The sequence below is a fragment of the Plectropomus leopardus genome, chromosome 1, assembly GCF_026936395.1.
Source record: "Plectropomus leopardus strain MGB_pleo_1.0 chromosome 1, ASM2693639v1, whole genome shotgun sequence".
Taxonomy (NCBI): Eukaryota; Metazoa; Chordata; class Actinopteri; order Perciformes; family Serranidae; genus Plectropomus; species Plectropomus leopardus.
The window spans coordinates 2446012-2457796 of NC_142176.1; the positions used below are offsets into that span (position 1 = coordinate 2446012).

Sequence of the window (11785 nt, forward strand, 5' to 3'; positions counted from 1 at the left end):
CATCGTTAAATTCTCCGCAATTCAACCGTTAAGCGTAATTAACGTCTATATTCAGATTAACCGGCATAATAAACGAAAAGACATTTAAAAATGTTGTTTCTTACCTCTGAAGATGCCTCAAAGTCCGAATATGCGTCCGCTCCGCGAATATTTATGTTCCGTTTTTAGTCCGAAAGTAGCGCCGGCCGAAATAAAAACAAGAAGCCAAAAATAATCCGAGTTTTGAATCATTTAAAGTCCTTTTTTAACGCGGTAAAGTTGAGTTTACTTCCTCCGTCAAACTGTCAAATCAAACTAACCGCCATTTCTCCTCCGACATCTTTCCGCTTCCTGTCGGGGTTTCTGGGTGCGCTTGTTTTTTACACCTCGTTGGCTAAAAGGTGAAACTGTCCCGCAGCTTCTCAGTGTTTTTTCACTCCGGGACATCCCCGTACACACAGCACGCGCTCCCACCCTGAAAAGGTCAATGACCTCTGCCGCTGTGGCCACCTTACGACAAATATCTATTATACGTTTTTGTAATAATCTAAAAGTTTGATGCTTTTTTTTTTAGTGAAACCCCTGTTTTAATGTTAATATATTTACTTTGTTACTATCCATGTCATTTTATTTTTATTTTATTTTAATTCTTAATTTTAATTTCTTTATTGCCTCATGTAGTGATATAATGTTTATTATTTATCTTCTGTGTTGTTGTTAGTTTGACTATTTTGTACATATATTTTGTTAAAGCTGGGAGGAAAAGAAACGTCTTACAAAAAAATCTCATAATTATATTATTAATAGTAATAATAATAAAATATAGAATATTATCATTATTATTAATTTGAACAACAACAATAATGATAATATAATTTTGTCAAAATCATGGCTCCTGACAATCTTTACATGATATGATGTTTTTTGTTTTTATTATTTGGAGTAAAAAAAAAAAATCTGTTTATTGTTGTTGTTGTTGTTGTTAGTGGTGGTTTTGTTTTGTTTTTTTTGTCTATATTCATTTGTATTTTATTTTTGTAAAATGTGTGCACAATAAAGAAAGTTGATATATATATTAACATTTGGAGAGAAAACTTTTTTTAAAAAAAAAATGTCTGTATATCTCACTGCATTTGTATTTTATTAATGTGTATTTTTGTAAAAAAAAAAAAAAAAGAAAGAAAAAAAAACTTGTGCACAATCAAGAAAATAAAAAATATATATCACAAGAAAGCTAAAAATCATACTGTATTTATTATTTTGGTTAATATTTAGAGAGAAAATTGTTTTTTGCTATATATATGTATCTCTATGCATTTAAATTCGACTTGTGTGTTTGTGTATTCTGTAAATAAACCTGTGCACAATAAAGAAAGTAAAAAAAGAAAGCTTTAAGTTTTGTTTAAACATTTTCTAAATGCATTTAAACAAAGTTTTGTGAGGGAGTTTGTTATATTCCAAATTCTAAATACTGAAAAAAAAAATTATTTTTATTGTAAATGCATATCGGTTCCAAATATCAGTCATTGGTCCCATTAACTACTAATAATCTAATGAAAAAACAATATTAGTCTCCCCCTTGTTAATATAGCTGCTTCTTTTGGCATTGGCACTTTTTCGGAGCTTAAATGTCTTAAATTCAGCTCATGTGAAGATTGGACACGAGTGTCGAACACGTCACATCTTCAAGGTGGTTTCACTGTAAGTCTGATCGTCACATAAAGGTTTATTTTTCCCAAAACTACCCGATAACAGCCAAGTTCAACAACTTTACACCTGCACTTCATGCCAGGAATTTGACATTTTAATCATTGCTAATTATTAATTTAATAAACTGCGAGTGCGGGGATTTCCAGATGCCGTGCAGCAGTGAACTGAAAATAAGAGAATCAATAAAGTGACACAGAATGAAACGACATTTTTAAGAATCTCATCAGTGACAGTTTTGGAATCACAAGTGAAAAGTCACAACTATCAGTCATCATCTCTCAAACAAACCGCCCCGACCGCCGGAGGAAAATGTTGGCATCGTATGTTTCTGCAAAAACAACAAATACATTTTGCATGTCAACATTTTTAAAGTGACTTAGTATATGAACTGACTCCCCTGCCACGCTGCAGACACACACACACACACACACACACACACACACACACACACACACAGACACACACACAGAGAAACACACAAAAAAGGCTGTATTTGAGCAAATCATTGCTGTGTTTCCAGCGTCTTTTTAGCCACAAAATTCAGGTGTTTTTAGTGTCCAATCGCTGTTTTTACAGCTAGGAAAGAGATTGTATTTGACCGAGACATCGCTGCATTTTCTAAAACAATAGTGGCAAGAAAAGTTTGTATTTTTTACCAAGAGATGCTGCATTTTCTGGAATAGTGGCACAAACGCGGTTGTTTTTACTGAGACATTGCTGCATTTCCTGACAGGAGAGCGGCATGAAAAAGCTGCTGCGTCTGAAGACATCGTTGCGTTTCCTGCTGGAATAGCGGCTTGAAAAATGTTTGTCTTTTACCGACACTCTGATGCATTTCCTGCCAGGATGGTGGCACAAAAAGTTGTTTTTTTGTGTTTTATAACACATGTCGAGATAGTTGGAGAAAGCGGTTGCGTTTTTGCTGTTTCCTGCTGGAATAATGGCATGAAAAGTGCTCGTTTTTACTGAGGAGTCGCTGTCGCAGAGAACTGTGCCACTAAAACCAGGTACTTTAAACCCAAACATGATCTTTTCTTAGCCATCGCCAAGTGTTTTTGTGCCTAAACTCAACACCTCAGTCACAGCGCTGCTGAAACACATCCGCTTCATAATGACGTACAAATGTGAACATTTCCTTGGTCTGAAGAAAGTATCGTGCCAACATTTTTCTCGGCGGTGGGGTTGAAATGAAACCTTTGGCAGACAGCACATCAGAATTGAGACCTTGTGACCTACGAGTGTTGATGGAAAGTTTCAGAACTACAACAAATACAAATACCGTGGCTTAAAAAAAAAACAAGAACAAACACGTAAAGCTCTGCTCGTGTTGTTAGAAGAAGCTGCAGTCCAACACATCAAACTACGAAGCAGGAATCAGTTTCCCAAATCAGTTTCTCCCTCAAGCTTTGACCTGATGGTGGCACCCGAGTAAAGACCCCAAGAGTCCGCTTCAGGGGACCGTCAACATCCAGAGAACATTTCATGGAAGTCAGGTCACTTTCTCCGGCCTCAGAAACTATTTATGAATGCAGCCGTGGATATTTAGCTCAATAAAAGTGCACTGAATTACTCCACTTTACCGAAATCAGTGTAGACAACGTGCATGCGTTTCAGTCTGAAAACCTCAACAAACAAATGTCCTGCAGGGCTTCGAAATATCCCGATTTCATCAAAAGAGCATATTATTTCTCATCAAACTCACACTTTTTTTGTGAAAACTCTGCAGTTATTTAACCCTTTAAAACCGGAGTGAATTGACATGATTTCATTCAAAAATTTAGGAAACAGGCAATTCAGGAGAAATGACCTCAGAAATATGCCAAAAAAAGGAAAATTACAAGAAAATTACCTAAACATTAGAGAGGGGGAAAAAGCAGAGGAAAAAGAAAAACAAACTGAAAAAAGTGCTTAAAATTCATGATAATTCTATAAAATAAATTTTATTATGTAATGGGGGAATTATAAATTTAGGATTTTTAGACACTTTCCTAGCCTTCTTTAGAAATAATTCTCCAAATCTATTAATTTCTTGCAATTTGCAGAACACTTACTTATCTTAAATGTTTACTTAATAGTAACGCAGCATGTTAACGAACATCAGCATAAAATACACGTGTAAATATGCCAGGGACAAAACCTGGCATATTTTAAATGATTAAAAGTGCAGTGACAGAAGCACTTCATGCCAAGTTGCTCATCATCTTTTTTCCACGTTTTCAAAACAAATCAAACCAATTTGCTTGGTTTTCAAAGGGTTAAAAGGTAACTCCACGGGATATTACTTCATCGCCGTCTTCACATTCAAACTCCAGTGACTGAAAATGTTTTTCATCAAAACTGCAGAAGAAATAATCTGCGATCACTGCGACAGAGTGGAGCGACGAGGCGTTCATTTCTAAACCTCAGTCCATCGGCTTATTTTCTCATCCTCCAATCACCATATACAGAATTTTATATAATTTAATACATCATAATAATTTATCAGATTCTGAATGCACTTTACATTTTACAGCTACGTATGAAACAGAAGTTGACTGCAGGTTACGACAGACACGTTCCACACACACGATTAAGAACAACATCAACAGAAGATGGACTCTGAACTCGACTCTCTGCAGCTCAAACAGGAAAAATCGAACTGGGATCAGCGGCGGGAACGCGGGCTGCGATACAAACCAGGCTTGGGCGGCATCAGGAACACCGTCTAACACGGGATTTAGAAATTCAGACAGTATTATTTTATTTATTAATTTATTATTTTAATTCCGTCAAAATACAGACGCTCATCTTTCTATTAAACCAGCCCGTTCTGGTCCGAAGTCGTCAAATAGCGCCGCTATTTTAATTTTAGCTTCACATCCCAACGGCAAAAGTCACGTTTGGCGTCCGCATGATTCGCTGCTGGACGTCTTCAGCTGAGAACACGGCGCATATTTAAATATCAGGGTTCCTGCAGCTCGAAGAGAAATCATTTTAAGACTTTTTATGTCACTCAGAATGAAGTTTAAGACTGATTTTATAATAACCAAAACTGAAGAATTTATCTTTTTTATCGTAACATAAAACATGACGTTATTTTGTCCACTATAGATTTTAGATTATCTTCATCAAATGTTGAAAAAAACAAAAATAACAATGTTTTTTTATAGTGGAACACACTGAAGACATTTAACGTATTTTATTATCATAAAAATATCTGTCTGGTTTACCAACAGAGTGGGAAAAATCTTTTTCTTGGCGATTTTGTGTTTCTCACTTTGCATGTGAGATTCAGCTCGGATTCCCATCATGACGAGTTTAGTGAACGGTATTCATTCAATTATTAGAAAAAACAAAACATGTTATTCATTATGTTGTGATTTTATGAAGCAATGTCATAAAAGAAACGACTTGTAAAATCCTACTTCCAATGTCTGAGCATTTTTAAGACTTTTGAAATATTTAAGACCTTTTTTCAGATTAATGAATTCAAAGCCTTTTAAGACTTTTTAAGGATTTGCGGGAACGTTGTGTATATATAAATATATATATTAGGGCTGTCAAACCATTCATTTAATTAAAAAAAAAAATCACAATTAATCGTAGAATTTCAATAATTAACTGTATTTTTTAATCACGTTTTTAATTCCATCATTTTGCATTTCGAAATAGTAATGAAGTCCATATTGAAGAGGTAAAGCGATTCTTACCAGATTGTCTTGATTAGGAATCAAATAACAGTAAAAAGCTGCTTAGGACGTCATAAAGTGGGCGTGTCTGTAAAGGTGAGACTCGTGAACCCACAGAACTGGTCTTCTATTGGATATCTTGAGGTCAGAGGTCAGTGGAGCCCTGTGAAATGACCGTGCTGTTTTTCCATCGTCAAAATTTAACTACATTTAGAGTGTTATTAGATCTTCTAGTTTCATATGATACAGACATTATCACTGTGGCTTTTAGACTCAGCGCGTCACAGCCTCTTAAATACGTAAATGTCCACCGGTGATAAACACAATAAAAAATAAATTGAAAAAAAAAAACACGTTATGTACAGACCTTAAATGCATCGTGACTAATGAGTTAATGTTGACAACCCTAATATATTTATATCACTATTGATATTTTTTTTAACCGCAGAAATTTAGGGTTTTTAATCCATCTTAAGTCCACGGGTTCGGGTCGGGCTTTGACTGAAACGGTGCGGGTTCATGTACAGTCGAGCGTTTTATTTTTTGGGCCTGATCAGAGCTCTAAGCTCAGCTGAGAAAGATTGCGACTGTCGGTGGTGGGGATAACGTTACAGGACTTTAAATAGTAAAGTGCTGCACACAAATACCGTCACGTAACGTACACCTCTGTGAGATTTCATGACGGTATGACACATTAGGGGCCGCCCAAGCCTGATGCAAACCTCACTGATCCTGACACGAATTTCCTAAAACGCCTGCCGTCGATTTCATCTTAAAGCAGTGACTTCACACAGATGTTGTGATGTTTGAGATGTTTGAGGATCCAGTGTCAGCGGCGACGGAGCTGTGTGTGTTAACGGCTTCATGAACTGTTAGGCCGACGGGGAGTGAATAAAGGGCGAGGAAACGGATCTCTGTGGCGACCAGCCGAGCTGCTGCGAGCTCAGATATGGCTGCAGTGTGTGTGTGTGTGTGTGTGTGTGTGTGTGTGTGTGTGTGTGTGTGTGTGTGTGTGTGTGTGTGTGTGTGTGAGAGCGAGCAGTCTGTGTGTGCGTGTGTGTGTGCAGAGGGTGGACAGTCTGTGTGTGCATGCATGTGCGTGTGTGTTGTGCAGTTAAAGCTCCTCAGCCATCTGCAGCAGAGAGTTGATGGCAGCGTCCTTGTTGCCCTGCTGTGCGTCCAGTACAGTGCGAACCACCTCCTTGTCCAGGTTGGGGAACATGTCCTGCAGAGCCTTCAGGTCCTCCTCGCTGCACACCTGGCCCTGACCTCCAGCTGGCACCGCCGCCGGCATCGCCATGGGCACCATGCCCTGGTTGTAGACTGCAGGCACTCCTAGAAACACAGGACACACACGGAGCTTAATGACGCCTCCATACGGACACGGATATTTTTGAAGACGGGGTTTTTCCCTCCTACGCTGTCAAAAAGATTTGTCAGATTGAGACAAAAGTTATTTAACCCTTAAAGACCTGGAACATCAACAGTTATCTTGTAACACCTCGAAAATCAAAGAAAATTTGTTTGATTTCCTTCAAAAACAAATAATGAAGAACTTGGCAAGAAAATGTCCTGCAAACTCCAAAAAGCAAAAGACGGGGACGTCCACGCACTGTGACGCAGGCTTTCTGTTACAAATCCATAGTTTTATAATAAACCAATACTGCGATAAACCCAGTGACATCATGATGACATCATCTGGCTAATGTTCTCAGACAAATCTCCTCCAGAGCCGCAGGAGACGTTATACATCAGCCTGTTTTCACAGACTGTGTGTGTGTGTGTGTGTGTGTGTGTGTGTGTGTGTGTGTGTGTGTGTGTGTATGTGTGTGTGTGCATGAATGCGTCTAACCTGCAATGGGCACATATCCGACTCCTTGCTGATACACAGACGGCATCAGGACCACAGGCTGAGTCATCATCCCTGCTGGTAACGACTGGCACAGAGACAGAGACAGAGAGACACAGAGAGACACAGAGACAGAGACAGAGACAGAGAGACACAGAGACAGAGACAGAGACACAGAGACACAGAGACAACATGAGGAGCTTCTCCAGTGAAACTGAACACATTTCATTCATCATCTGCTCTCCACCACCTGCTTTTTGGGGAAACATCCATTTACAGCAGCAGAGGGCGGCAGAGCAAACAGTGAGCAGAGAGGAGGCCGAGACACAAACCCTGAAAACGAAAAACACACGCACGGTGCGCTTTCGGACACGGGAAAAAAGTGGAGAAATCAATGTTTAATTATTTGATAAAAGACTGAGAAAATGAAGAGTGTCCTGAATAGTTTGAGGTTTCATTCATAATGGTGACATTCAAAATTAAAATCATCATTTGACCAGCACCATGAATCACATTTATTCATTAAAGAAAGTGCATTTAACCCTTTAGGCTGCGCTTTAATATTTAATATTACACCAATTCTTATCACTCTGCGCACAAAAAGCGCTTTTCAAAATCAAGCTTTAAAAAATATTACACATTGATTTTTTTATTGATTTATGTTTTTGTTTTTTTTTACATTTTACATTTATCTTTGTATTATTTTTAACCAACATCGGTCCTTATCATATTTATAAAAAAATATTATTATTAATTTTCAGAATTGCAATACTTTAGGTGCCAGGTTTTTGTCATGATGGCACTATGTATTTAGATTTTTAAAAAAACACAAAAAACACACAAAAAATGAATTATTTTCAGTATACCACTGCTAAATATATATTTTTTTGATATCACAGCCTGAGATATGTCAATGATTAGCAGCAACGGTGATCATTATTATTTTTGTGTAGTGTTAAATTCTGCACACAAACGGCACTTTTTAAAATCAGGCTATAAAATATATTATACATTAATATGGGTTATTTATTTATTTTTTTTTGACAAACAACAGTCCTAATCATAAATATCAAATATTCATTAATTTTCAGAATTTTAACCCTCACAGTAACAAGAAAAAGCTAAATAAACTGTACTCCTCCTCGGAGCACACGGTGTCTGTGAATGTACTTACAGCAAAAGACATGACCAGGTTGATCATGCCCTCCTTGTCGTCGCCCTGCCTGCCGCTGAGGCTGAACCACTCGTCCACCACGTTGCCCTCCCTCAGACCCTCGGGGATGGTGACGTGAGTCCACGCTATCCTGTCGTCCATCGAGAACGCTCTCTGGAAACGCACGACAAACCACATGAGTTCACCTCACACGCACGAACACAGTGCAGATATTTAGCAGGTCGCTCTGAGACCGCCTCACCTCATCGAAGATCTCCAGGTAGAAGGAGTCCACTCCCGGAGGCACCGTGCACTGGATCACCTTGTTCCAGCGCGGGTTCTTGGCCCCGTTGTGAGCAGTCGGCGTCTCGTAGACTGCGTAGCCCAGTCGGATCCGACAGTACGGATCCATCCGAGTCATGCCGTAGTTTTTAGCCAGTTTGGCCTAAACAGCAAAACAAACAGTCAGGTGATACGTTCGGCGTGGCTGCTGTTATGGCGTGTTTTGTCTGTAATTTTAAATATAAATGCTCCACTATTAAATTGTCTTTAAGAGCTGCGACATTGACACTCGGAGCACATTTTGAAAATGACGTCCATGTGCAGAAGCATTTTATCACCACTTCAGAATACATCAAGAAAACACACAAAGCAGCATTTACAACATACAATCGAGAAAGTGCACCAGAGCTGAGTCATGTTTACCTGGACCACAGTGATGCTGAGTCGCCCCACAGTGCCTATCGATCCTCCGTACTGCAGCTGTCTGGCTGCCTGAGCGTCCAGCTGCACCTGCTGCTGCTGCTGGGTGGGAGTGATCCGCAGGAAGTCCTGAGGAAGCTCCCCGATATACACCTGAGCACAAAAACGAGCACACACCTGAGACTGAGGAGCCGGTCCAGTTAATACCGAAAATATCTGCATATACGCAAATAAAAAAAAATAATCACGATATAACTGATAACAGTTTCAACAAAAAATACACATTTTTGCTCATTTTAATAAAGTACTTAATAAAGTTAAAGTTTTATCTAAAAATGTGAACTTTTTTTCAGCTTTTTGAATTAATGTGGGGGAAACACGACATTGGTTTTTTTTCTGATATCCGATACAGCGAAATAAAAACAACTCATATGGCCAAAAACTGACACTGATATTGATTTTTTTTTTTTAACCAAATTTTCGTGATGATCATTTCTGTTCTGTAGTGGAATTAAAAGCATTTTATGCGTATTGTCATCCTGACGGCTCATCAGCAGACGGAGACATAAAACACGATGCTGTCAGTGGATGTAAGATTCATTCACTGTGAAAAACAAGAAAAATACGTCAACTTAAGGTTGATGTTTTCTACATGTTCACTTTGTCAATGATTGAAAAAGGAAATCAGTTTGTGATATCGACTTTACTGTCACGGCAATCAGGAGGACAGAGTAGGACACTGGCTGTAGTCAGAGTGGTTTTGTGTTTTGTTTTTGGGAGCTTTTTTTAAACAAATTAGATGAGAGACTAATTTACGGAGGTCCTAAAGTCCTGAAAGATTTTTTAACTTGCGCGCAGAGGTTTTTTTTTTCTTAAATTATAATCTAGTGAAAAGCTAATTTTGTGTGCACAGTTTAAAAGGTTTAAAAAAGTATCACTTCCAGGGTTTTGAGGCTCTGCAGAAATGTTACATTATGAAGGATTTACTGTTTTGTTATCCTGTAGCTTATTTTACTCGTATTATGTTTTTTTATGTGTGTGTTTGTTTTTGTGAGTTTAATATAAAAAAACAACTAAATGAAAAATTCGAGGAACTGATCGATGGCGATCAAAAATCACAGTCATCATTTGAATCTTGCAGATATCACGAGTCTATAATGACTCATCGTTATGATTTGGCCAATAGTTTCCTTCTCGTGCGAGTCATGTGCGTGTGATCAGCAACACGTGGCGTTTTTACAACAGGCCGCTGATTCTCTTCACAGAATCACCGTAAAGTTATCGAACACTGAAAGCTACTGTCAATAAAAAAATACTGTCAGAGTAAAAAACAACAAATAAATAAAAAAATATATATATTACTAAAAAACAGCACAGTGCATAATTGGTTTATCTATTTATTAATTATGACCCGTGCATAATTATAATATTTTTTTAGGACTTAATAAAGTTGTGACTTTTTTTTGTTAAACTAGATTTTTTTCAGTTAATTCCATATTTTAAATTCCAATTTTAAAAAAAGGTACAAAGAGATGATTTTCAGGATATTATAGTAAAAACATATTACAGTTATATTTGTAATATATATTTTTGATAAAAGTACGAGCATCAACCAAGAATTAATAATTGTGATATACTGTGAGAAAACGGAAATGGAGAAATACATAATGTGATGAGTAAACATTGTTTATTGTTGTTAAAGGGAAGCTGGATAAATAATCTTCGGGGATTACGGAGACTTTTCGGACATGTAACCCAAATTATATCAATTATATCTGAGAATCTTTTGGTTTCTTCTTGTTTAGTCTAATTTTTTAATTTCGCTGTATTTTCATTTTTGTATTATTTCTCTTTAAATGTGCGAAATAAAATCAAACCGAACCGTATCGCGGTGCATTTATACCACTTTTATTATTATTATTATTATTATTATTTGTTGTCGTTGTTGTTGTTTTCGGGTGTTTACTTCACGTCTTAATCCGCGCACGAGCCGCAGTGACGGTTTGTTGACGTTAAAGATGCTAACTTTAGCTAATCTACCGTCAGCTCGTTATGTAACGTTAATTAAACGTTACTTAAACGTTAATTCGTCGGTAACAGACGGCGTGCGGACGGACGTGTGTCTGTCTGTGATTTTTATTTCATGTGTAAAGTTGTTAAAGAGTCACAGATGTTAAATAAACTGAAGCTAGTTCCGCTCAGAGGCTAACACCAGGACAGAGACAGAGACAGGGACAGGGACAGAGACAGGGACAGAGACAGACAGGGACAGAGACAGAGACAGACCTGTCCCCGCTGAGTGCTGATGGTGGTCGCCATGGTGTCTCTCCGGTGGATTAAATTATAGATTCTTCTTTAAAAACAGACGATTTTTAATAAAATTAACAACAACTTTGAGCACCGACAGCAGCGCAGCTGAGTGACGTCCGACTGACCCGGAAGTCTTTTCCTCTTTAATTTTTTTTTTAAGAGAGAGTGAAAACTTTATTTACAATGACATTCGGAACATATATGTTTATGTATTTTTTTTAAATTGTTTTTTCTTTCAGTATTATTATTTGTAGTATTAGTAGTCACTACTAATTTTATTTAGTCATGGAATTACGTTTATTTGATTTTTTATTTGAATTTATTAAAGTATGTTTGTAAGCAATGCTGGTTAAGTATATGTGTTTTTTTTTATTAATTTATTATTATTATTAGTAATAGTAGTAGCAGTAGCAG

At 37.4% G+C, this 11785-nt stretch overlaps 1 protein-coding gene and 1 long non-coding RNA gene across 2 annotated transcripts in view; both read right to left on the reverse strand.

Annotated features, from left to right (window-relative positions):
• The window catches only part of LOC148190331 (uncharacterized), a 68268-nt gene extending 67941 nt beyond the window's left edge, over positions 1 to 327 (reverse strand). The window contains exon 1 of the long non-coding RNA XR_015777063.1: positions 105 to 327. This is a non-coding gene — a long non-coding RNA (uncharacterized LOC148190331). The remainder of the gene's footprint in view (positions 1 to 104) is intronic.
• A 1358-nt stretch (positions 328 to 1685) lies between these two features.
• Positions 1686 to 11524, reverse strand: tollip (toll interacting protein). Its single transcript, XM_088080719.1, has 6 exons — positions 11348 to 11524; positions 9065 to 9214; positions 8622 to 8804; positions 8381 to 8533; positions 7210 to 7294; positions 1686 to 6692 (listed from the first exon to the last, which is right to left on the reverse strand). Exons 1-6 carry the CDS (start codon positions 11378 to 11380, stop codon positions 6472 to 6474), a joined length of 825 nt encoding a protein of 274 aa, XP_087936845.1. The 5' UTR covers positions 11381 to 11524; the 3' UTR covers positions 1686 to 6471.
• Between the last annotated feature and the right edge of the window lie 261 nt (positions 11525 to 11785).